Source organism: Trichoderma gamsii (assembly GCF_001481775.2).
Source record: "Trichoderma gamsii strain T6085 chromosome Unknown Scaffold_7.2, whole genome shotgun sequence".
Classification (NCBI taxonomy): Eukaryota; Fungi; Ascomycota; class Sordariomycetes; order Hypocreales; family Hypocreaceae; genus Trichoderma; species Trichoderma gamsii.
This window is the reverse complement of record NW_020171344.1, coordinates 996,358-1,021,007: the sequence shown is the minus strand read 5'-3', so window position 1 is coordinate 1,021,007 and position 24,650 is coordinate 996,358. Positions and strand designations below refer to the sequence as shown.

The 24,650-nt window shown below is 45.5% G+C and overlaps 10 protein-coding genes across 10 annotated transcripts; 8 read left to right on the top strand and 2 right to left on the bottom strand.

Annotated features, from left to right (window-relative positions):
• Positions 1-74: 74 nt before the first annotated feature.
• Positions 75-698, top strand: TGAM01_v202967 (hypothetical protein; the record flags this gene model as incomplete). The annotated part of the gene is made up of 1 exon (XM_018800454.1): positions 75-698. The coding sequence occupies one exon, from the start codon at positions 75-77 to the stop codon at positions 696-698; it is 624 nt and encodes a 207-aa protein (XP_018666596.1).
• Positions 699-1,335: 637 nt separating this feature from the next.
• Positions 1,336-2,657, top strand: TGAM01_v202966 (CMGC/SRPK protein kinase; the record flags this gene model as incomplete). The annotated part of the gene is made up of 6 exons (XM_018800455.1): positions 1,336-1,511; positions 1,562-1,890; positions 1,945-2,148; positions 2,207-2,325; positions 2,373-2,523; positions 2,569-2,657. The coding sequence occupies 6 exons, from the start codon at positions 1,336-1,338 to the stop codon at positions 2,655-2,657; spliced, it is 1,068 nt and encodes a 355-aa protein (XP_018666597.1).
• A 3,009-nt stretch (positions 2,658-5,666) lies between these two features.
• Positions 5,667-7,037, top strand: TGAM01_v202965 (hypothetical protein; the record flags this gene model as incomplete). Its single annotated transcript, XM_018800456.2, has 3 exons — positions 5,667-6,686; positions 6,742-6,825; positions 6,879-7,037. The coding sequence occupies 3 exons, from the start codon at positions 5,667-5,669 to the stop codon at positions 7,035-7,037; spliced, it is 1,263 nt and encodes a 420-aa protein (XP_018666598.2).
• A 924-nt stretch (positions 7,038-7,961) lies between these two features.
• Positions 7,962-8,870, top strand: TGAM01_v202964 (hypothetical protein; the record flags this gene model as incomplete). The annotated part of the gene is made up of 1 exon (XM_018800457.1): positions 7,962-8,870. The coding sequence occupies one exon, from the start codon at positions 7,962-7,964 to the stop codon at positions 8,868-8,870; it is 909 nt and encodes a 302-aa protein (XP_018666599.1).
• Positions 8,871-9,225: 355 nt separating this feature from the next.
• TGAM01_v202963 (NAD dependent epimerase/dehydratase) lies at positions 9,226-11,825 on the bottom strand (the record flags this gene model as incomplete). The annotated part of the gene is made up of 4 exons (XM_018800458.1): positions 9,226-9,943; positions 10,237-10,423; positions 10,483-10,620; positions 10,898-11,825. The coding sequence occupies 4 exons, from the start codon at positions 11,823-11,825 to the stop codon at positions 9,226-9,228; spliced, it is 1,971 nt and encodes a 656-aa protein (XP_018666600.1).
• A 1,214-nt stretch (positions 11,826-13,039) lies between these two features.
• TGAM01_v202962 (hypothetical protein) lies at positions 13,040-13,475 on the top strand (the record flags this gene model as incomplete). The annotated part of the gene is made up of 2 exons (XM_024549099.1): positions 13,040-13,105; positions 13,185-13,475. The coding sequence occupies 2 exons, from the start codon at positions 13,040-13,042 to the stop codon at positions 13,473-13,475; spliced, it is 357 nt and encodes a 118-aa protein (XP_024406214.1).
• Positions 13,476-14,967: 1,492 nt separating this feature from the next.
• Positions 14,968-15,915, top strand: TGAM01_v202961 (hypothetical protein; the record flags this gene model as incomplete). Its single annotated transcript, XM_018800459.1, has 1 exon — positions 14,968-15,915. One exon carries the CDS (start codon positions 14,968-14,970, stop codon positions 15,913-15,915), a length of 948 nt encoding a protein of 315 aa, XP_018666601.1.
• Positions 15,916-18,724: 2,809 nt separating this feature from the next.
• TGAM01_v202960 (hypothetical protein) lies at positions 18,725-20,378 on the top strand (the record flags this gene model as incomplete). The annotated part of the gene is made up of 4 exons (XM_024549098.1): positions 18,725-18,871; positions 18,927-19,159; positions 19,220-20,220; positions 20,287-20,378. 4 exons carry the CDS (start codon positions 18,725-18,727, stop codon positions 20,376-20,378), a joined length of 1,473 nt encoding a protein of 490 aa, XP_024406213.1.
• Positions 20,379-22,139: 1,761 nt separating this feature from the next.
• TGAM01_v202959 (hypothetical protein) lies at positions 22,140-23,466 on the top strand (the record flags this gene model as incomplete). The annotated part of the gene is made up of 2 exons (XM_018800461.2): positions 22,140-23,130; positions 23,189-23,466. The coding sequence occupies 2 exons, from the start codon at positions 22,140-22,142 to the stop codon at positions 23,464-23,466; spliced, it is 1,269 nt and encodes a 422-aa protein (XP_018666603.2).
• A 344-nt stretch (positions 23,467-23,810) lies between these two features.
• TGAM01_v202958 (hypothetical protein) lies at positions 23,811-24,159 on the bottom strand (the record flags this gene model as incomplete). The annotated part of the gene is made up of 2 exons (XM_024549097.1): positions 23,811-23,858; positions 23,929-24,159. 2 exons carry the CDS (start codon positions 24,157-24,159, stop codon positions 23,811-23,813), a joined length of 279 nt encoding a protein of 92 aa, XP_024406212.1.
• Between the last annotated feature and the right edge of the window lie 491 nt (positions 24,160-24,650).

Sequence of the window (24,650 nt, the reverse complement as noted above, 5' to 3'; positions counted from 1 at the left end):
TGCCAACCAAAACAAGTACATTCAACCGATTTTTCGTATTAAGCAACCCGCAGAAGCAGTCGAAATCAATTGGCATGGAATGGGATGACCTCTCGCCCGCGCGCCAAATCCAGTGGATACTGGAACCTGGAGACATCAAATGGGGCTGGGTCATCTACCGATGCACTTACAAGCCAGAGCTCCAGGGCCCTTGGGAGAAGTTCAAGAACGTTGTTGAATGCAAGATTCGAAAGGACATTGCAGATTCAGATGCCCCTGACATCGCCGAGAAGCTCGATTTGGTCTGGGTCGAGGATTCTCAGCTTGAAGGTGCACCGCTGAGCGAGCTGAAGCGTAGATTCAGGGAGTTGGCACGCACCGACACGCAACACCCAGACTTCGATATAGGTGCTGATCCCTTTGGACTGGGTACAATGCACTCATACTTTATCCAAGTTGACGAGGAAAGCCTGGTGAGCTGTCTTTGTGAAGCTGGTGTTAATCTTCATGGAGGGCATGTGAATATTGTCCGGGGTTGGGCAGATGGTCTCGCGCCTGAGGAGGCAACGGATGAGTTTGGTGATGCCCTTGATGCTGAGGACTGGATGAAGATTCCGGCAAGCGAGATAACCCATAGCACTTATATGGAATTTGACAACGATGAATTGTGGTATATTAACTATACGCAACCGCCGAACGTGTGCTATCCACGTTGGTAGTTATGAAACGCATGCTGGGGTTTGACGCAGAATGCTCTCTTCGTTGTATGCTATATGCTATAGGCTACATGTACTACCGTATTATCGAACTTTTAGTCTATATATTCTATCCAAATCTCCTCACTATTAAATACAATCAGTCAAGAGATCATGAAGGATCTCAAGAGAATTGTTTCATAGGGAAAGACCTACGTTTCAATCTGTTAAGGGAACACGTACGGCAGAATACTACCCCTCTCGGAATATCCAACTGTATTCATTAGCACCCAGAGTAATTTTAGAGGTACGACGCTTTTCGTTTCTCGACATTATAGTCACTTATTGCTATTCACATATGTCAGCGATAGCGACGGTGACAGAATGGGAGAGGTTGAGATCAAGTCGTGCTTTTGCTAGACAAGCATTCCGGCTTGAACGAGTTGGGAGTGCTGGTGGGGCGGACCGCCATATCCCGTCCCTGCTCCATGTAACTTGGCCAAATGCTACCTCAACATGGATGAGACGTGCACAAAATTAGCTCTTTCATATTCCCCCGAAGCTGTAAACTATCGTTATACAACAATACAGTCGTGAATTTTCCAAGCCTTCGACTTCAATTCTGTCGGTTTCACATCTTCATCTCAGTATCACCGCAAAAATGATTGATCAATTCCAATACAGCATCGGCGTGCCCGCAGAAGAATTGTCTGGCTATGGTCCCGGAGGCTATCATCCAGTCCATCTCGGCGATACACTCGATGATGGGAGATACCGAATTCTGAATAAGCTTGGGTTTGGGTCATACTCCACCGTCTGGCTCGCTCGGGACGAAGAGTAACTTACATCGTTCCTCCAAGACTAATGTTTGCTTACATATCCAGCAGGAACAAGACGAATGTTTCCATCAAAATCGTAGTCGCAGAGCAGTCGCGCAAGCACAATCACGAGTTGGAAATTCTGCAAGCTATCAAACAAAACGGCAACCCTGCCCATCCAGGCCATAGACATGTTTCGCACCTTCTCAGCTCGTTCTATCATGAGGGTCCCAATGGACGCCATCTTTGTATAGTTCTCGAGTTGCTCGGTCCCAAGACATCTTCAATTGCAGAGGGGCAACCAAATTACCGTTTCACAGGTCGACTCGCTCGTCGGATTTCCTCGCAGCTCCTTCTTGCTGTAGATTATCTCCGAGTATGTGGCGTAGCACACGGAGGTAGGCCACACTTAAGCTGAACCCATTACTTCTCCTATTAACCTTGAATATTAGATATACATATGGGCAACGTGTTATTTCGGCTTTCGAATGTCAACAAAACACTCACTATTGATGACCCTCAAATAGGGAAGGTTTCAAAGAAGGATGGGTCACCTAATGAGAAGGGGGTTCCGGATTACCTAGTAGAGCCTGCAGAATACGGGTATGGCAAGGGCGAGCTTCTTGGTGAGATCCAGCTTGTCGATTTCGGCGAATGTTTGTCTTCCCTCACTTACCGAGATAAGTAAAGATCTGATTCTGTTCTTGTGTTCAGCATTCTTCCTCTCCAATCCGCCCAAGTCGATTCACACACCAATGTCCTTTCACCCGCCAGAACTGGTATTCCGGCGCCCAATAACCGAAGCGGTTGACATCTGGAATCTTGGATGCACGGTAAGAACTAAGAAGCTAAATTTGTACATCAGCTAACCGAATTAAAGACGTATGAGCTTGTGATCGGGCGCTCACCACTGGAGGCTTTTATGGATGATCGCGAGTTGATACCACAGTTTCAGAAGGTGCTCGGTGGTCTTCCTGAGCAATGGATCCAAGAAGGCCTGGAAACTGGCGTTCTTGAGGAGAAACCAGACGGTAAGTTCGCATATTACGGCTCAGAATCAAGCTGACTTTAAAAAGCATCCGACGCGGAATACTTTTTGCCCCTTGAGGAGCAAATACAAAAGCAATACGCCAACGGCTACGACAAGGAGACACTTGATCTTTAACGAGAAGGATCTCTCAGTACTTGGAAGCTATGTTCGCAAGATGTGTGTCGTTGAAGCTTCTAAACGAGCAACATGACGGAATTGATGTCACATCCATGGATCAAGGCATATGAAGGAATCACGGATGAGGAATAAAGGGAAATGAAGGCACCTACCGCTGTACACGACGCGGATGGCCAGCATATGACGCATCTACTCTGTAAAAGACGAGACGGGGTCAGGAAAATTACACATTGAACTAGAACATAACTCTGGCTTTATTGTACGCTGGTGTTCTCAATGGGGGTTCGGGGGATCCTAATGAAGGTAGACTTGGGGACATTGTAATGAAGAGAAAAAACGCAAACCATAAAAGGCGAAATGATAGATAGATCAAGAGAAGAAGTAAAGCAAAAAAGAAATTTCAGGACCGAACGCGGATCGAACGCGTGACCTAGAGATCTGCAATCTCTCGCTCTACCACTGAGCTATCGATCCAGGTTACTGACTAGGGTGGAGGAATAATTACTTATATAGGTACGTAGAAAGCATAAGAAATGTTATCTTAGAGACATTTGGAGCTTCTTTAATCTAATATCTTCAAAAAGATAGGAAAAAAGACTATATAAGATACAAAGCTTAAACAAGTATGAAAATAAAGTATCTGGGAAAAAAACAAGCATAAAATCAGTGGACTAAAATTATAAAATAGCGAAAATATTACAAAAAAGAAAGGACCGAACGCGGATCGAACGCGTGACCTAGAGATCTGCAATCTCTCGCTCTACCACTGAGCTATCGATCCGAATGTGGAGATCAGTGGCAAATATCTTTACCTATATACTCAAAGCTCAAAGCTTCACGGACTAGTCTGCAATCGCAGCGTGCTCAGCGGCGAGCGAGTCTCACGCCAATGCTGTACCTCTTGGTTCCTCCGTTTCTCATTCTTCCTCTCTCCTCTCAATCTGCCACTTTGTCACGATACCGATAAACCCTCACATTCACCCGTCACGTCTCATCCATTTTGCTGCCCAGAAAGAAAAGCCCGCGCCTCTGACTCGCCACTCCGTCTCACGTTCCGCCGTCCTTGCTGCTTGCATTCGCTTTTTAGACTAGTCTGCAATCGCATGTCCTAGAGATCCACTCATCTTATTTTTCTTTCTCAAGAACTTTCCTTAGAGGGCATGAAAAGCATACCTTGGAGCAATAGACTCGTATGGCTAAAACACTTAGCTAAGTACGTGGATATAGACACATTGGCTGAACATGATAAAGGCGTTTCTAGTCAACCATAAATGCAGAGCCATGAAAAACTTCTCTAAACAAAGTAAGCATACAGGGTAGCTCACGACTATTCTACTGTTTACCACGCGTTCAATTGGTTTACATCTCCCGTTCTACCTTGGACGTGCCATGAACTTCAATGATAGAAGGCATTCATGGATCTTTGCCTCGCAGTCTCTAACATTGACTCTGTTCAATAGCACACGCAAAGCTTCACTTACACAACTTTCGTAAGATCTTGACCAATGAGCGAGGTCCGCCACTTTCAGCAGAAATAATTTTGTGATAAAATGAATGAACGCGGACATCCTGCTACTTAGATGCTCCATTCGTAATACTACGAGATGGCTAGACAATCTGGGGACCGCCTCTTGCCGTAAGACCTTGTTAGTAAAAAGTTATATTAATCTTGATTATAATTCATCTCAAGTCATGCGTCGGTAGACAATGCAGATTACTTTTGATGACAGAAGGTCAAATGGAGGAACATTAACAACAAGCAAAGGGCGGACAATTTCCCGCTGGCGGAAAGACAAATTTTTGCCCCTGGCACATGCAGATTTATAATATCAGATGCTACTTCTCTTAATGCTACAATGCCTTACTAGGCAATATAGATATATATATCGCTGAGCCAGTCATGACATATCTTACGCAGCGTAACTGCTTTCTTCTTCTTTAACCCTTTTACAAGCCATTTCATCATAACTCGGTCCTTAGCAATTAGAAGTCATGAAGGCCGTTCATTGGATCACAGTTTACGTGATAGCATCATGTGCTACATTAAGTGGTGCGCAGCTGGGTAGCTTTCCTACTACGTATGACGATGTAAGTTCTGCGTCCTCTCTGAGCATATACCAGTGCGATGCTAAGATGCTACTCTCTCAACTAGCAAATTGCAGGAGTGAGTTGCTAAATTGTGAACTGAATCAACGATTTATCGTACTGAAAGTCATTAAAGGGATCACCCGATGGCAAACTGACATGCTGTCCCGCGGGATGCATTACTTGTCAAGATCCTGTAAGAAAAGCCCCTGACTAGCAGCTCTACAATACGTTGATCGCGCTAATCGGTTAATCATATAGAGCGGTCCTCTCGGTTGAAAGATATTATCTATATTTTTAGACATACTAGAAGTATGTAGCCGGTGGTAGTAGCGTATGATGTATGTAAAATATCTACAGTGCCAACCATCAGGGCTGTATTATTTGCAGCAACATGTAATTGTGAATATACTGCTGTGAAAAGCTTTATAACATATTGTACTGTGTTCCCATCATTTTAAGTGTACAAATTCGCGGATCTGTTCTATAATAAACTTAGTAGGCGTTACTCAAAAGTCCTATGGAACAGACAACGAGATGTCATTATCTGTAATCGGAAGTTTACAAAAGCAGGACAAAAGCAAAAGCATATCCTCAGGAACCATAATATTAATTATTAACTCACGCCTGAAAGCTTCAACTCGCGCCTGAAAGTTTCAATTAAAGCCAGGTTTATAACTATGATATATCAATGATTAACGTAATAATTTGTCGGGCGGATGCGTGTAAGCAAGATGCGGTAAATCTTCCGCCTGATGAAACCTTAACCGGACGATAACTGCTCTCCGGACTCCGTGCAACTACACTTTCACCAAATCATTGTACCATATAAGCAGCGTCAGGTTTTGGAGTTGTCAATGATGGTTCTCTCTCCTATGATACCAATGGAAGAACAAGTTGTCCGCCAGATTCACACCAATCATGTCCACACGCCTTCTCTTTAATATTTTGTTTGCCACATGGGCGGTTCTAGCAGACCAGCCGTTCAAGACGCACTTTGGGAGCCAGCCTAGTGCCTTCAAGATTGACATAGATTCTTCTTTCATCGAAGAAACGAGAGTAAAGGCCTCTTTAGCCCGAATTGCTACTGATCTTGCTCAACATGATCCTCGTGATGGGCCTCCAGTCCAAAACGTCACTGCAATCAAAGAATATTGGACAAAGAGCTTTAATTGGGATGATGTGCAGTCTCGTTTGAACGAACACCTGCCGCAGTTTACCACTACAATTGACGGCGCTGGAAACTATTCGCACAGCATTCCACTCCACTTTGTCCACCGTCAATCTCTTAGGGATGATGCCATTCCGCTGCTGTTTGTGCACGGCTACCCAGGGTCGTTTCTGGAGGTAGACCGTGTTATTGATGGGTATACCGATCCTCCCTCTAACGAAACGGCGTTCCATGTAGTGGCTCCCAGCTTGCCGGGATTCGGTTTCTCGCCGGCTCCCGAGTATCCTGGCCTAGGACTCCGAGAGGCTGGTCATGCTTTCCATAAACTAATGCTGCAGTTGGGATACAATAAGTATATTGTCCATGGTGGCGATCTTGGCTCTCACACCGTGCGCTACATGGCCATCGATCATCCAGAGAGCGTTCGAGCACTCCACACCAATCTTTGGTATCAAGTCCCCAACAAGCAGGATATGGAGAGATTCAATGCTAAAACTTCTACGACCGAGGAGGCATTTCTCATTAACGTTTTGGCAACGTTCAGGCTGTCGTATCTGGGCCAGCGGCAGGTCTTTGAGAATCAACCTTTGCAGTGGGCATATGCGGCGACGGATAGTCCAGTTGGCCATGCAGCTTGGGTAATGGCCGAATTGTTTGGCGGTAGTCCTTCTTATCCCTGGACAGCAGATGAAGTCATCACATGGACAATGATGTTACAAATACAAGGGCCGTTTGGCGGCGCCAGGATGTACAAGGAGCTATCATCGCGGGTAAGCGTTCGTTCCATACGTAAGGGGCCTGACTACGATTTCTCATTCAATATAGGGACAAAATCCATGGTCAGGCAAGTTTGACTATATTCATCAACCAGTGGGCATCACTCAGTTTGCCGAGCAAGGCTTTATCACGGTCAGTATAATAGGCGTTATCCCTTCAATTGTCACATATCTAATCATGAGTAGCCCGAAGATTGGGCACGCCGCCAAGGAAATATCGTCTTTTTTAATAATTACTCCTTCGGTGGTCATTTTGCTTCTTGGGAGACGCCCAATGAACTTGTTGCCGATGCACGAGAGTTTATGAAGCCTGGTACTCAGGCATGGGATGCATATCAGGCTTGAGAGGGTTCATAATGCCATGGCAAATCGAACCGAGGTCGGTCTGCAATGAGTAGGTATAGTGTAGTAAGAAACTATATACATACAATTTGTTTAGAGCTCTATGTGGTATGCTTTTTTTGGACTACTAGAAATCCACTCAGGTCCATTTGTCTTTTTTTTTTAACTTCCATGTTGCCTTGTACGTTATAGAACCTGGAAGCCTACCTGAAAGTCAATTGTTTAGGAGCACGAAATCGTTTACCCATATGTATTGGGAAGGTGCTCTTGGTTGAGCACAAATACAGGGCTAATGAAGATTTCTCTAGGTCACGCCGAGCAGTGAGTGATGGAGACTTTGCTCTCATCAAAAGCACTGCATACATGGTAATGCAGCCCATTGTAGTGAGAAGCTGTAAGTTGACGCAATAACTACATGTACATGTAGTTTGGGCGCTAAGAGCTGAAAGCGCCTATGGGCAGCAGTCCATCGCTGCTGGTTAAGATTGCCATGGCCTTTCACGTACCTGCATCCATGTTTATGCCTTCAATGTTACCCTTTAACTGCCACCCATCTCTATAAACTTCTACCTTTTTTATCTGCAACCAAACTCAAGCACATAAAGAAATCTGTGGCACGGAAATTGTGCTGTCCACAGAAGCCGAGTATAGAACTATGTAGAACCAACAGCATGCCGCAAACAGCACTAACCCTGAGGTCGTTCGTCACGCGCTTTATCAGCCTTAGGCATCCCCTCACTCAGTCCTTCGAGCAATCTTCCTCCACAGCCGCCCCCGTTCTAAAGTCATTCAAGCCACATCAATCTTTGCTCTCTCTGAGATTCAATGGAACATATAGAACCGAACCAAATGCCGCAGCCACTGGCCCAGGTCAGAGCTCCGAGGCGGATGGGCTATCAAGCTTGCAGAACTGACGATGTATCCCTAATGGCGGAAGCCCTCTCGCTGGCAGCCAAAGGAGGAACACGCGACACCGTTCAAGATGTCATCAATGCCTGTCTCAGAACCTCGCTTCGGAGAAGGGCAGTCAAAGTCCAGGCTTACCTGCTCGACAAGGGCGCAGACGTCAGTAACGTATATTGCGGGTGGCTCTTCAATGACGAAGATCTGCTCGCCAAGCCTTCACTCGAGGCGATTGAGATGCTCGTCGCCCATGGCTGGGATATTGACCATCGGTCATCTCGTATAGACTGGCCATTGCTGTGGTCCGTGGTAAGGTATCACGATCTAGTTGAGTGGTGCCTCGATCACGGAGCCAGCGTATATCTGCCGGGCGACACTCCGCCACGAGATGCCAGGGGCGTAGGCCAAGTCCCACGCATAACTCTACTTGAGGCTGCTGCGAAGAGTGGTTCGGTCCCGACATTCAAGCTACTGCGAGAGAAAGGCGCACCTTTCCACGTAGGCGTGCTACATAGTGCCGTTGAACAAGCTATTTCCAGCGCACCATCTTACAATGGCTCTGCCGACCCCTCTACCAGCGATGTCTGGTTCAATGAGCGCATGGACATGGTACGATACCTTGTAGATGAGGTTGGGATCGACGTGAACACGGAATGGTGGCGGCCAGGTCAAGCCGGCGCTACGCCATTGGACAGGGTGGCTTATCACGGCGGCGACAGCAAGGATAGGAGAGAGTTGGTCTGGTTCTTGCTGGATCGCGGTGCCGACCTAAACCATGCGTCCGTGGCCAAAGATGATTATTTTGGTGATACTTCATATCTCAGTCCACTTGAGATGGCTCAAACGGGTACCAGGAAGCGCTTCCTAGAGGCTATTCAACAGTGGCAGCAACGACAGCGTAATGTTACGACCAGATGGATTTATAAGATGTAACATGAGGCCCATTTCTCTTTATTATAGACGGCAGCTGAATGCAATATGCGCCACAATATCTCTTCATTATATCAACCTTGTACAAAGGAATAACATATAATGCGGTGAAAGAGACAAGACTAACAGTTCCATCCCTGTCCAAAGTCACATACTTGATCTTGAGATTTGCCACAAGGGCACATGCCTAAGATGGCCATGTAAGATGATGGTAGTGTAAAGCAGGTGGCAGAATATTGTTGATGTGATTGTCTGCACCACAGTCGACGTTGACGTAGCCACAGTGGTTGTTGCGATATACCCGTCGCAGCTGACCATCGGTAGGATGCTTGTATCCCATCCAATAGCCTCGTCGTGGTTACAACCCGAAACCGAAGCGGTTGCAATAACACAGGCAAAGTCCGTCCCTTGGCAAGAAGCCGTACCACCGTCGCCATTGTTGGGTGCGGCTGGGTTGGTGTATACAGATATGCATGAAGAGAGAGGCGTTGGCCCAGACGTGAGCGGTGAGTCGAAAGAATCGCTTTGAGGCATGTCGCTCCACGTATATGGTGTAGGAGAAGCTGCCAGCGACAGAGAAGAGACTTGCATCACATGGGTCGGACGTTGGAGTCGGAATAGGGAAGTAGCTCAAGTTGTAGTCAGAGAGTGCGATATGGCCGCCCTTTGCTCCAGTCACTAGCCAACTAGCGGCTGCAACGGTCAATGCACATTCAAGAACACTCGTATCTATGGTGGTAGTGAATGTTGTCATCTTCGTAATGTACATCGTAGTTACAGTTGGCGAATGCTTTCTGCTGCTGCCGTTCCCACCACCACCGCCGGAGCCGGAGCCGGGGCTAGGAGTCGGGAGAGGAGCAGGCACTCTCATCTTGGCGCTTTCTGTTCGCTGCGTACGTTCCCGTTTGCCTATAATCAGGTTAACAGGCGAGAACACATTGGCAGTGAATGCATCTTTAATGTTGTAATAAACTCGGAGGCTACGCGCGTGACTTACTCCGGCGTGGCGTTCCAAAGGTCGGAACCCATGAGCTCTCTCTGCATCCAGCATTGCCATGCTGCTCTTTGCGGTGCCGCTAGCGGGTTGTCAGTGTTCGGGTCAAGCTCCTGGATGTTGCTATATATGTCCTATTCGCAGGAGACCCGTTAGTCTACATGTAGTCTCTAGCCCATCGCGGTTGCTGGCACAAATGTGAACCATAAGAGAGAGTAAAGTCGCTGGATTCACTCACAATTACTTCCGTAGGCGCCCTAGCTCAGATCTACGACATTATTCTTCCTGTAGGCAAATGTCGAGATTGGCACATCCGGCATTAACTGGCCCAGCAAATCATTGAGTGGAGTGAGTCGATCTGGGTTTTCTGTCTACGAAAGGCCGTAGCGGGCGGGGTTATCGCTTTGAGGAAGAGTTCTGTAAGGTTCGACGGTTTGAGCTGCAATATTAAGGTCCTCGATAGCCGGTGTCATGATAAATATCTGAGTCTTCAAAGTCTCAGGATCGCCGAAGGCGTCGCTTAGGACGGGGGTTTCGAGAGGCAGAGTGCCGGTCTCGCCGTCTTTGCCATTCTTGTAAATTCAAATCAGCGAATGTAACGAATGTACATGTATAGGCTACATATGTATTTCAGCGCTTGATGACCCAAGAGCGCCGTAAACCGCGATGAAACGTACTTGAGATAGTCGATAACATCTGTTGGAAACTCTGCGTCTTGCAGGAACGATGGGCCTTCCCAAAAGTGCGTAGCAAAGATTCCTTCATTGAGAAAGTCAGTCTCCTTCTAGCAATCTATACACAAATACCTAATACATTATAATTTTTGAATAACTTGAATAACTAATTATCAATAAAAAACAAGCTTTTCTTACTCTAGTTTTACTTGTTATATAACCCTGTTGTTGTAACTATAAAGGTTAGTTTACAATAAAAAGATTTTTTGTTCTCTCAGCTTCCAAAAGCTGTTCATAAGAATCTTTCAAACACTCTCCCAGTGACTTATATTGCACTCCCAAGATTCTTTCTGCTTTGGTACCATCAACATTATATGTTGTAGCTTGCGCAGCTATCCAAGCGCCTGGCTTTCCTGCATCAATCCGATTCTGTAGGTCAGGCAAGACCCTTCTTGCTTCATCCTTTACAAGTTGCCAGTGGCATCTTTGTGCAACCAAGAAACGTTCACCGCCTGCCTCTGGAGCCTTTACAGCTGCAAGCAAAGCTGCAGATACATCACGAACATCAACCCACGCTCCAAGGTGGCCAGAATTATAAGGCGGTGGATTTGGCGAAGGGACGACAAGTTCCCATATCATCTGAGTTGATATATTCAAATGATCAAGATCAACTGGCCCAACATGTGGTCCAAAGATCGCCGCTGGATCTACAGATACCATGTCGAAGGTCGATGTGTTTTCTCTCATCCAATCCCACATGCGCTTTTCAGCCAAAGCTTTTGATCCAATATACCCAGATGTGTGCCCACCGTTTGCAGCCTCCTCATATGTAAGTTGATTCCAGTCGCTAGGAGAATATGTTTTCCCCGGAGCAAGGCCCAACGACAAGTCGAGAGTCGACGCAAAAGATCCAACGTGGATGACACGTCTCAGCTGTGGCCCGGCATATTTGGCTGAAGCCTCAAGGATTGCCACGCCACTTTTAATAGCAGGGACAAGGACATCAGCCTTGACGTCTTTCGGGTTGTTTATTAGCGGTGATGCTGTGTTAATCACAGCTCCGATTTCGAACTTCTCAAAGGCCATTGCGAAGTCGTTCGCATTTGTAATATCGTGCACCTCGACAATTTGAAGCTGTGAGGATGAATCTGGAAAAATATTCATGATTTTCTCAGCTGCAGCAACAGAACGAACTGTTCCTACAACTTTGTATCCCTGGGCAATGGCTTCCTTGATAACATGAAGAGCGACAAAGCCGTTCGCTCCAGTAACAAGGAGTGTATCGGCCATGGCTAAATATTTCAAATTTGAGATAAACTCGTGACCACAAAAAGAGGAGGAAAGACAGAGGTGTATTAGCTTAAATGTCCATGCGCACTCTGCTTTGGAACGGCCGCCATGGTTGGCCCTTATATACTTTTCTTTTACCTCTTGATTGTCTAGCAGTAAAGAGTTGACGGAAAGGCATACCGGACATTACGGACATTACAGCTGTAAGAAGCTATCCACGAAATTGCAATAAGACTCGGAGTTTGTGATTCTATTCTAGTGTACCAAATGTATGTAGGAACGTCTCGTATACCGAGAATGGAATACGGTTTGCCTCGTATACTGAAAAAGGAAACATCATGTCTTGTATAATAAAGAAGGATCTAGTTCGCTGTCAGCAAGGAAAGTGTAATAAAGCCGTGGTAGCTTAATAATATAATTAAAGTAGCTCTAGTAAAACTTCTTAACAAATCACTTTAGCTATAGTCTGTCACAGTTGCCTAGAGTAGCCTAGAGTACTGTAGCGTCCTACCAGCTTAAGACAATCTTTTACCTTCCTCTATCCTTTTATTTAGAAAATATATGCGCCATATATCTTATAGTTATTGGCTTATAGTAAATAGTTAATTAACTCGTGGAAAAGTAAATAAAAGATTCTAGTACTGTAACCCGCGAAGACAGGAAAAAAAAAAGGAAACACTCGTCGGTTGACCAATTTATTAAATGTCACTAATGATTAATGCGGCAGCTTTAATAATCTGCTTTCAAATGTGAGTTGCTCAGCGATACGACGACAAAGGGGCGATATTTCGTGGCCACTTTCTCCCTTTGCACCTATCAGCCACAGTCAGCCGTTACACTTTTCAGTCCCCTAATTAAAATACATATCTTGCCAATAACAAAGCGCCGGTATCAGCAGCAGCAGATCCGCTAAGCGGCAGAGAACAAAGATGACACCATGCTTGAGTCCGCAAGCAGATAACCAACCAAGGTGCTCGATTTAGGGATAAGGATAATGTGCAGACAGGATTAATGGGCTATGACCAAAGCAAGATTCTATTCCTAACAACTTTTTTTTTTTTTTGAAGAACTTCTTACAAGTTAAAACGACCCTTCCTCATGGAAACTCAAAGGAAGGAAGAGTCTTCTGTAAGTATCTGAGGTATCCTTACTCCTTCGTTCTTAAATGACTCGCGGAATTTTTAACATTGCAAGATGAGAAGCATAAGAAAACAATGCATCTCCAGAAAATTTATGGAAGATTGCCATCGCGGGGTCATCTTCTTGGCCATCAACTTGAGGTATGTGGACGCAAAGTTTAGGTTCTCTCTATTACATATTATTCATCGAGAAATAAACTTGGCTAACCATTAGCTATAGGATAGAAAGTATTTCGATTCCGGCGACTTTGCACTTTCACAGGCCCACAGACCTTCAAGCATAGGCGCCGTTTCTACAGGGAGTCAACAACCACGTCGGGAGACTGTATCCCAGCCGTTTTGTCCCGTACCCAGCCAGAGCAACGTTGACGAGGGCGCAAATAAGGGCCTACAAGAGGCGGGGAACGAGGGCGACACGGAAAATAAGAGTCACCTTTGCGAGATGATGGATCAAAAGACTGAAAACCCCTTAGTGAAGCCGGAGAAGACGACAGAGGCTACGCGCGTGTAGGCTCCAGCCTCATACCAAGTAATGCAAATACAGAGCTATTAAATACGTAGCTGGCAGGGACCAGCCATTGAAAAACAAGGCATCGAGTCGTCAAACGGGAGATGAAATTTTCATGTGTCTCTATTTTTTTTTTTTGTTTCTTAAGCTGTTTGGTGTATAGATACCTAGTTATCTTGGGTTGATATTTGCTTTAGTGATTGATTTTCTATTGCACCTACCATGCCAAATATTTTTGACCCCAAAGTCCCCTACTTGAACAACTAGTAATATCGTTGTAGTAACTGAACCGGGAGGGGGGAAGTGTGTGGGAGGGGCGAGTTTGCTAAGTATCTTAGTCCATGAATGCAGCTACCCTCTTGTGTCAGGATGATCAACTGGTCGAGGCCAAGCCCAGAAAGCGTGGAGCTGCTAGTGCCTTGCTAACATGTCTAGCTTTTGCAGCCCTTGGTTTTAGCTGTCCAATTGCCACACAGCTCCTGTACCCTATCCAATAATCAGTCAGCCAGGGGATCCGCACGGCAAACTAAGCGGCCTTGACTCGTCCGATCCCCACCAAAGCTTTGATACAGAAAAATAAACCTACCCAATATGACGTGGCTATAAAATAAAGAAGGGTTACCCATGCAGCCCTCCCCGACAATAATGCCCGATGTTGGCCTTTTTGACTCCAGTGCTTTCGGCTGCTAAAGGGCGCGCGGCATCATGGACGCCGTAGAGGCCAGCCCATGTTATAGGTTTACATCATTCGGCGGACTCTCCTATGGAACCAAAGTGCCGGGCGGCTCAATCATTCGTTAAAGATTCTTCTCATTTCCAGTCTCTGCCCTAGGAATCTGGTCAGAAGAGACGTGGTTTAGCGTTGGCATCGTAGTGGAAGAGCCGGTAAAAGCAGCCATTTGCCTTGCCGTGTGCTGATATAGAAAGCGAGCATATTCTTCTTGGCTCATGAACTGTTGTGTGGACTGTTGTGTGGCCTGAGCGGTAGTTGTTGGGATTTTATAAGGAGACATGGCTGAGAACATTGAGCGGCATATTCTTGCATCACCCGCTGATTGAGTCCTAGCTTGGCTTATATACCCTCAAGCAATGTGAGTCGCGCCGAATCTGAGAATCGGTCTCGACGCTTCCTACAGGGGTCCTAATTCGACGCTGTGTCCCAGTGGGTTGTCTATTTTCCCCAACCTACCAATGACTGCCATGAGTGGTCATTTGATCTGGTTTCTTGGCTTCTTCACAGAGGCGACAGAAGTTGCTACCCCACAGTATGACGGATTCTCTACGGGGGGAATCAGATTCTTGAAGCGATGCGCAAAGTGACTCGCCACATACCTGGAGGGTACTCTGCCATCCCCATCCATTTGTACCTGTTCACCTATCATCAACATCATCATCAACATAATTTACCTGAATCTCTGCTCTTTTCGATACAAACGAATCCTTTTTCTACGATATGGATGATCCTTCTCGTGCATGGCCAGCCTGGAAGTTCAACATGAAGAGAGGAGATTTACTTACTACGCTTCATGACCAGTATAACACTTATACGTCCCCCATACAAGACCCTGATGCCTTCTATCATGATATTTTCGAAATTTCCCACGAGGCAACCTCCATTGCCGAATTCCATCATTTGGCTGACAATCGCAGACGCCAACGCCTTCACGAGTTATATGACGCCCTTGACGCTGTGAGCCTCGAGATTACGGCAAACCCAGCCCTTATTAACATGCCTCAGTGGCAGCATGCCATCCAGCTCTTCCGGACAAACTCCCTCGACTCTCTTATTTATTTCTTCGCTTCCTACCTCCCGATAAACCCAAACTGGCATCCATCGCACCACACATCCACCCATTTCCCCACCAGCGCCGACTCAATGTGCCATAAGCCCGATGAAGAGCATAGGCTTAATGACACACACAAGCTCCACCTCTCAACGAGCGTTGGCGATGAAGGGTTGCAACCTGCTCCGTTGTCCTTGATGCCCCCGTCTGCTTTGCCAGGCATTCCAGTGATAGATCAACAGGCTGAGCTGAACGAATCTATAGGAATCACGCTTCTGGCGACGGCGGCACCCCCCATCTCTGAGGTTGGATCTGAGCAAATTCGACCTCGAGACACTAGCCCAAATATCCAGAATGGCAAGGATGCAACGCAATCTGGAGATGAATTGTCTACGATTTTTGCCACAGACTATCTAGAGACATCAACTTGTTGGAGCAAAATTACATATAACGAAATAGTCCGTCCAACTACCTCGGTGGCTTCAATCTGCTCGACTATGGTGACGAGTGGAAAACCGAAGAAAATCAAGCGGGACTGCCCTCAAGAACTAGCTTCGACTGGCATGGAGGCTGATGGTAAGTACTTCTCGTCAAGTCCCAAGCGGAGAAAGACGGATGAGATTTTGGGTAATAGTGCTATCACCGGCGCTTTTTACTAGTCATTACTGCAGCGTATGTATCTAATTAAAGAGAGAGGGGAATCTATTGCTGAATAATACCCTAATACCTAGTAGGCAGTTATAGGCAGATAAGTAATCAGTTCTAGAAGCAGACCTCATAATGTCGGCCAGCTCGTTTGCGCGCTGCTCAAGGGAAAGTAGCATCAGATGTCTCTTAACTGTACTCTTGCTCCTGTACATTGGGCCCGAGTCCGAGTCTTCCTTAAGCTTACTCTTAACCGTGATCTTGAAGTCAGACGGATTGCAGTACCACTTACTAGTCTTAGCTATTGCGTGACATCTGATACTTATCATTGCCTACAGATCTTCCTAACCCATCCGCCAACACGAACTCAGGTCAATACCTAGGTTGTCCCTTGAGAATCCCTAGTATTACTGACTATCTACTATACGGTACGCTACAATACTATATGAAGTTAGCATAGGGTTTGGGTTGCTTTTTAGCACCCCCAGTAGTATGAATCTAATTAGCTTCGTAATTAGAACGCCTTCCACTCCGCATAAATACCTTATAACTGGCCCATAATGACGATTGCTAAATAGGTACACAAAGGAGTCGACTCCGGCAGCTGCTTCAGCCAATGAGAGGACATTCTGAGTTGATATAATACTACAGCTTGGCCGCGTAATCTAAAACATTTTTAGTAGTTGTATTGATAAACAGAATCTTGGAGTTTTGAACCTCTTACTAACCTGCCAATCTCGTGGCAATCGACCTTGCACTAATATTCCTCGCCATGTCTCTACGGCCGCTTTTACCGAGGCCGTCTGGTGCTCCTAACTCTAATATAGCTCTGCCACTGACTAAAATAAGAAGCATAGCGGCTTATGAGCGCTGCAGATAACTTAAAGCTAAGGTAGGCCTTGAGACCTGGATAAATCTCTAGATTAAGGTATAGGCGCTGATATATTTAGTGGGCTTAAGTGCGATGTGGATGTTGTGCGGATAATATAGCGTGCGAATATGTCACGAAGCCGGCAGAAACACGAAGTGAAGCCACGAAACGCAAATATAAAAGCGTTAAAGAGAGTTTAAGGAAGCTCCATGAGTCACACGATATCCTACAGTAGGTTGTCACTGCGCTATAGACTCGCGATGAGGAAGAAGCTATGGCGATTTTTCAGCGACTTCGCCAGGGACATGATCTTGCCTTACTAGCGGGGCATCTTCAAGTTGGCGACCTTTTTCTTTAGCTTTAAATACCCGGAGACCAGGTTTCGCTATAACCCCCATACTAATCCCCAGTGGCGCAACCAACATTAGGTTTGCGCAATCCTTACTCAAGATCCCTGGTGTATGAAATGATATTCAGGAGACTGATTCTCGCGCGCGGCTCATATTTATTTGTTAGTGTAGACTCAGCCAATGGTAAGGACTGATAATAAACAGTTAAGCTTTATTTACGTCCCGGCGCTTCGCAGCCGGCCATCGGGACTGCATCGGTGGCAAAGTATGGGCCATGCAACTACCGTTAAAAACAGAGAGCGCCGGTAGGCGTGGGTCCGTTCAAGACAGAGAGCGCAAGCAAAAGATTATAGTACAATGCCGGACGAAATTACAATAACTTCTCTTACTTAGCTTCCGTATGATCTTCTGGGATAAGTTAAGTCTGCCATATTTGGGTGTCTAGGGCTATAAGATTAGAGGCATATGCTTTTGATTTTTAAAGATAAGACTTACAGCGCTAATGTAAAGGCACTAACCTCTCTTAGTCTAGCTTGCAATATTAAATAGAGCCAGTGCACTATTTTCTAAATGTGCCCTTTACTAATCTTGGACTCTCTTGCATATTACTGTATCAAAAGTAATACTTACCCACTAGAATACACGAGGCGCAAGGGCGCGCTAAGCAAGGTTTTACATTAGACACAGAACCTGTTATACTTGTACACGTAGAGGAATTATAGGGCTGTTGGCAGGCTAACGCAGAAACACTTTACAGTTGCATAGAGTAGCCTAGAGTACATACTATGTCGCGTATCACTATGTCGTGTTTCACTCTGCTGTATTTCGCTCTCTTATCTATTACTTTGCTATACATTACTATATAATGTTTCACTCTACCGTGTTTTACTCTCCTATATATTACTCTACTGAATCATACTAGTACGGTGAAAAACGATTAGCTGGCCCAAGAAGTGACTAAGGGTATTAGCTAATAATAATAATAATAATAATGATAATGATGATGATGATGATGATGATGATGATGATGATGATGATGATGATAATAATAATAATAAGTATAAAGTAGATGGTGCATTTTATTGTACACGATGCATGTATATGTGAGGAGCAGTTAATGAAAATTTTCCCACTTTGCAATATATCAAGACGTGGATAACAAGCTCCAGAATAAATCAAATTTCTCCGGTCCGCCCTGCATTCAAGGGGCGCTCAAAACATGTCAGATAACTTTTAGAGCGTCTATCTGCAGAAACTTTAAAATGACAGGCACCAGATCCTCTTGCATTGCCAACCAAAAGTAGCGGTGGCGGGATTATAGAATTACAGGCGTATGTCTGTCTTGCTTCCGAGCGGCTATGCAAGACATCTACCAAAAGGTATGAGACTTACTTCTGACTTATCTCCTTAAAAAGGGAGAGTATTATGCTATACATTTCGTAATATCGACTACGTCTGTGTACAAGCAACCCCTTTTTTGTCTACAGCTTTACTATAAAAGAGGCAAGCCTTCCGCTCAGTCTACCAACAGTTTAAACAGATCAGGACACAACTACATTGTAGAATCTCAGCCAACAAAAAGCTGCGCTATTTTTCAATTGTATGATGTTATACCGATTTTTTATGTCTATACTTGCCTGGGGGGCAATACTCGGCAATGTTGGAAATGCTCAACCTTCTCCCCTTGACTCTTTTACAAATACCAAACGGGCGACAAGCCCCAGCGAGGCAACCGCCTTTGCTATTATTGTCAGTAACACCAACATAAGAGAAATAACAATAGCAGAGTTAATATAATTTCTAGTATGGCTACCCAATGATTCAATACGCCGCAAGCTTAGACTCCGTAATAACTTCGGTCGGTACCAATGCAATATTTAGCGAGAAGAATACTGCAACAGCAGATGAGGCAGCTATTGTGCGGCCAAATGTAGATACACTCTACTCAAAAATTGCCGTGGATCTGTCTTCATACGAGGTTGTCATTACGATACCGAAGATAGATGATCGCTTCTATGTTTTCCCGTTTTATGACCTGTCAGAATATACATATGTCTTTTCAAACATTGTTAAACGGATGACTAACTAGCGCTACAGGTGGTCTAATAATTTTGCCAATTTGGGAAGCTTAAACAATACGGCGCCTGGAAAATATTTACTGAGACATACACCCGGAAGATCTGGATTCGAGTCTTTGCCAAAGGACACTGGATATTTAGGCGCTGTCAACTTTCCCACGCCATATGGCCTGGTATTGCCTCGAATCTTGCTGAAAAATAACTCAACCGATCTCGACATTGTACATGCTATTCAGGATCAGATCAAAGTTGAAAAAGGGAGGCAGACTATTCCCCTGGCACCTCCCCTCTCCTACGAGTTGCTGGGAAGTGGCACTCTCGAGCCCTTAGCATTAACGCCACCCGCAGCACTCGACACCAATTCTGTCAAGGCTCTTTTGACGGTTGTAGCTCGGGTAGCTCCCTATAATCCTCCGGCCAATGCAAGAGACATTATACCAGTGAGCTCAGTGCTGCGAGTAGCGGGTATTTCTAATGGCCGATACTCACCATCGACGTTCGTCAACTATACAGAAGCAAACCAGATAGCCAATACGGCTTTAACGTCAACCGAAAAACTAATACAGTTATTCAACAACGAATGGTTTGATTACCCCCCGGAAGCCAGTGGGAACTTTCACAGCAGTTATACAATCAGAAGTATCATTGCCTACACAGGGTATTTGCAACTGGTGCAAGACGAAGCTTTGTACCCCGAATATATTGGCTCTGGCATTCACGGCCTCTCACTGGCAGGCAATGAGTCTTATACTCTTACCTTCTCCGGGAAGCCACCTGTCAAAGGGTTTTGGAGCTTGACAGCCTATAACAGCTCTAGCTACCTTATCCCTAATCCCCTAAATAGGTATTCTCTGGGGGATCGGAGCAGCTTGACATATGATGACAGTCAGCTGGTTTATGGCACTGGCCGTAACGGCTCGTTTACTATTCTTATCCAGCCAGCCGATGTAGCTCCTCCAGTCAACTGGACGAATAACTGGCTCCCTGCACCAGCGGGAGGTGGCAATTTCACCGTCAACCGTAAGTCAAACATATACGCTGCCTCCTGTATTTACCACTTGACAGAAGCTTACGTTTGTTTTATAGTACGGTTTTATGGCCCGACGGGACCTTTGTATGCTGGAGGAGCATATGCTTATCCAGTTGTTAAAAAACAAGCCGTCATTGTCCCTCAATAATCTGTGACGACCTGAACCGTAGGTCGGACCTGAGGGTATGTACCAGGAAGAACGTAGGACCGATGAACCAATCAGGACTAAGGAGCGACGGAGCGCAGCGCTCCTGGGAATGGAGCGACTTACACGAGCGCTCCATGTCACGATGGAGCGATGGGCAACAGCGCTCCTAAGGGAACGACTTACTATATAAGAACGTTCATCACACTCATTAGATAGAACTTAGATAGTCAGTCGTTAACATAGCACTTTCAGATAACAATCAGATTGGTTATTCATAACCTTGTTAGCTACGTGACTACACTGCTCATCTGTGCTATATAAGCTACCTAGGTGTAATGACTCCTCTTAGAGATTTGCCTGGATTATATGGTTTGTAAGTATTGTATATGGGAACTAGACAGAGTTTCTGGCAGTACTGCGTGTTAAATATGGGAATTACTGAAGAGAGGTGGCGTGACCGATCTTAAAATGGCAAGGGGCTTCTGGGCGAGTTTAATGAAATATTTTATTGAGAATATAGATAAGTTACCATTGGAGCAGCGAGAGCAGCATGTAAAGGCGGCTTGAGTATTATAGAGACTAATTATCTTATGTGAATGGGACTAGTGTTACTAAGTTCTGGCAAAAGCTGCTGGGCGCCAGTTCATCCTTTGTCATAGCTTAACAGAAGCAGGTAATCTCACAGCGATGATGGACGAGCCTGGTTTGGCCTTGGAGGTTAGTCGCCCATGAGTTTGACACATAATAGCTAATGGCCGGCAGGCGTGCAGTTCGATCATGGAGAGATACTGGTTAAAAACTCGATCATATTCACGGGTTGCGTACGAAACTAATGCTTTGGCCATGTTGTAAAGCTTACGTGCCGGATGAACATATAGTTATCTTAGCAAGGATGCTGCAACCCGGTCTGCTTTTGACGCTGAGGGATACTACTGATCGGGTGACTTTGCACGTCTAGTGGGAGATCAGTACGTTCCTGAGAGTCGATTGTTGACTGATTGGAAGATAGCCCCTCTTCTGAACATCAAGATGTACTGTTATTCTAACATTACCCATCCTAGTCATGAGATGTCATGGGCTCTGGTTTCCCTTCGCGAGGTAAAGGCACGGCTAGCTGAGTGCACCGTTTTCTGCGCTTCACCGATCTCGGGCCTCTCTTTCGCATTTTTTTTCGCATTACTGTATTAAAAATAATTGGCGGCAAGGGCGTTGGGCATGGTTTTACATTAGGCACAGTACCTATTATACTCGTCCACGTAGAGGAACTATGGGGCTGTTGGCAGGCCAACGCCGAACATTTCACATGCATAGAGTAGCGTCCTGCCGGCTTAAGACACTAAACCTTTTACCTTCCTCTATCCTTTCATTTATAGAGTACATAGGCCATAGACAGGATAACTTCTTGGGTTTGCAGCCAGCAATGGGTCTTTCGCCAGGTAATAACCTGTGAACTAATTGGTCAATGTTCAAGGGCCTATGCATGGGTTGCCCCATTTTGCGTGACCATTCGGGCCACCTCGCCAACCATGCAGACGATTGGGCACTGTCGTTAATCCAGCCTAACCCAACCTATTGCTACCACGCCGTCTTGTTCCTTGAAGATATTTAGCACCTAGTGCCGGTCGGAGCAAGGCCATTAAACTTCACGAAAAAGCTCTGCAGCGGGAACAAACCCAACAATCCGGATTAGCACTTAAATTCGAATACGTCCTGGAGCGACTGTACATCTTGACCTGCTTTCGCAGTACTGCGTCAGGAGGTATGTCCAATCCAAAAGCCTACACAATTGGCTGGATCTGCGCCATAACTACGGAGTATGTTGCCGCGCAAGCCTTTCTTGACGAAAAGCATGAAGGACCGGAATGTGTCTCTTCTAGTGATAATAATGATTACACATTGGGCAGGATTGGAAAACACAATATTGCCATCGCTGTCTTGCCTGATGGTGAGTATGGTATTACCTCTGCAACAGGTGTAGCGAGAGATATGATACAGAGCTTTCCTAATGTTAGAATCGGTCTGATGGTTGGGATTGGCGGGGGCGCTCCAAGTCAAAAGCATGATATCCGCCTAGGGGACATTGTGGTTAGCACTCCTCGGAATGGGAAAGGTGGCGTTTTCCAGTACGACTTTGGCAAGGCGCTGCAAGATCAAAGCTTCCAAACAACTGGGTTCTTGAATCAACCACCTACAATCTTACGAGCAGCGGTTAATGGGCTTAAGGCCCAGTATGAGAGTGATGGTCATCACCTTGAAGAAGCCATCAATGGTGTTCTTGAGAAGAGACCCAGACTAAAGAAGAACTATAGTCGACCGGAGCTAAGCACTGATAGGCTATATAAAGCCAAAGTTCTTCATCCTCTTAACGACAACTCAAGCTGCGCGACGGTTTGTGGCGATAACCCATCAAAATTGGAATTGCGACCTAAGCGGACCGAAGACGGGGATAATCCAGCAGTTCACTATGGCCTTATCGCTTCGGCCAACCAGTTAATGAAGGACGCTTTAGTTCGAGATAGACTTGCAGCGGAGACAGACGTTTTGTGTTTCGAAATGGAAGCGGCAGGACTTCTAAATCACTTTCCCTGTCTAGTGATTCGAGGCATTTGCGACTATTCAGACTCCCATAAAAATAAGGAATGGCAAGGATATGCAGCGATGGCTGCGGCTGCATACGCAAAGGACCTTCTCTATCGGATTCCTTCAGCTAATCTTAGGGCTGAGGAAAGAACTGAAGACTTTCTTTTCAGAGGTTAGTAGTCTCCACGCTTCTAGCAGTTTGTTATCGTGTTTTTAATATAGTTTTATAGATTGTTCTGATAAGAATCCAAACCCCCTTTATGGCAACTTTCAGGAAACCACGGGCTCTGAAAATAATACTATTCAGGCTGGCTTCCGCAATCAAGCCAGGACAGCCGGGGAAGGGAATCAAACAATACAAGGCGGTAACGAGAACCAGAGTATCACGAAAGGGAATGGCAACCGTGCCACGCAGATTGCAACGGAGGGGAAAGAGGCGTTGAAATTAGCCAGGGATGTATTAGCCAAAAAGCCTCGAAGCAGCTGGAGAAAATGGCTGGCTAATTAAAGGTTGTACAACGAATCAACTCCGGATACTAGTGTGGCGGTAAGAGGATCAAAAGCGTCGTTCCAGGCGACCAAGGTTCTAATAATAATGCTAAATCTCTTGTCTCTAGCATTCTTTGTAACCCCCAGCGATCAAATCGACTCTCTTTCTATTGTTCCCAAGGCTTGATTGGTGTAACGATATCACATACTCAGCCACCTATCAATAAAAATGTTACACTAGGATCCTCTATCCGTTGGTCCCTTTAATCACGACAGAGGTATCAATCTGAAATTATAGAAGTATATTATGACAGGCTATTGTTCGATCAGGCCCTAGAAAGCAAGTAACAGCAGCCATCGATTCTATAGCATTCCCGCTTTCCCAAACAACCTCTTTATCCCACTTCGGCGCTAAATAATGGTATATTAGCAAGAATTTGAGATGTATCAAAGATGAAATAAATTTAAGATTATAGATTACCTTCATGTCTTTAGAGGCACTCTGTGTAATGTCATTTTCATTCCCGCAGAGTTTATTGCAATTGACACCGGTTTTAGCAGTCTGCTGGACTTTGTTTCCATTACCTATGGTGGTATTCATGTTGCCTTCATTCAGAGCATCTGGAATACTAGCCATCCACATATACCCCATCAAGCTAGCGGGAGGGTTTTTAAACGGGTTGGAAGAGTTTGTATATGAATATTCTGGCATGTTGCCATTCTGCTGGAATGGCACCTGGCTGAAACCCACAAAGGCACTACTGAAAAAGCAAGTCTTAAGCCCATGCTATATTGGAATATCCTTGAGAGATTGGTGGCTTACTTAGGATGATATTCATTCCAGATGCCTGTGGTGACAGGGTGTTTAGGCTTTACTTGGTTTGGATTCATCGGGACGGGGTTGAAGTCAAAAGATAAGAGATAGGGTGCCGTCTCAGAAGAGCAATTAACAAGATGGTGATTTACTAACCGGTAGATGAATACAGCCTCCTGAGGATGGCTTCGGCCGCGCTATTTAAGGAGAACATTTGCTGCTCTTTGAGTCATATGCCAGCTCGTGGCGGTACAGCTCACAACCACTCCTAGTTAGTGCATATCCAAGCCCAACGTGTACGGGACATACACGTTGCATCCGTTATATTACTGTATCGACCCCCCCTCTTGTTTTTGCCCTTCGCTTCTTTCTTTTCTCTTCGCTAGTAA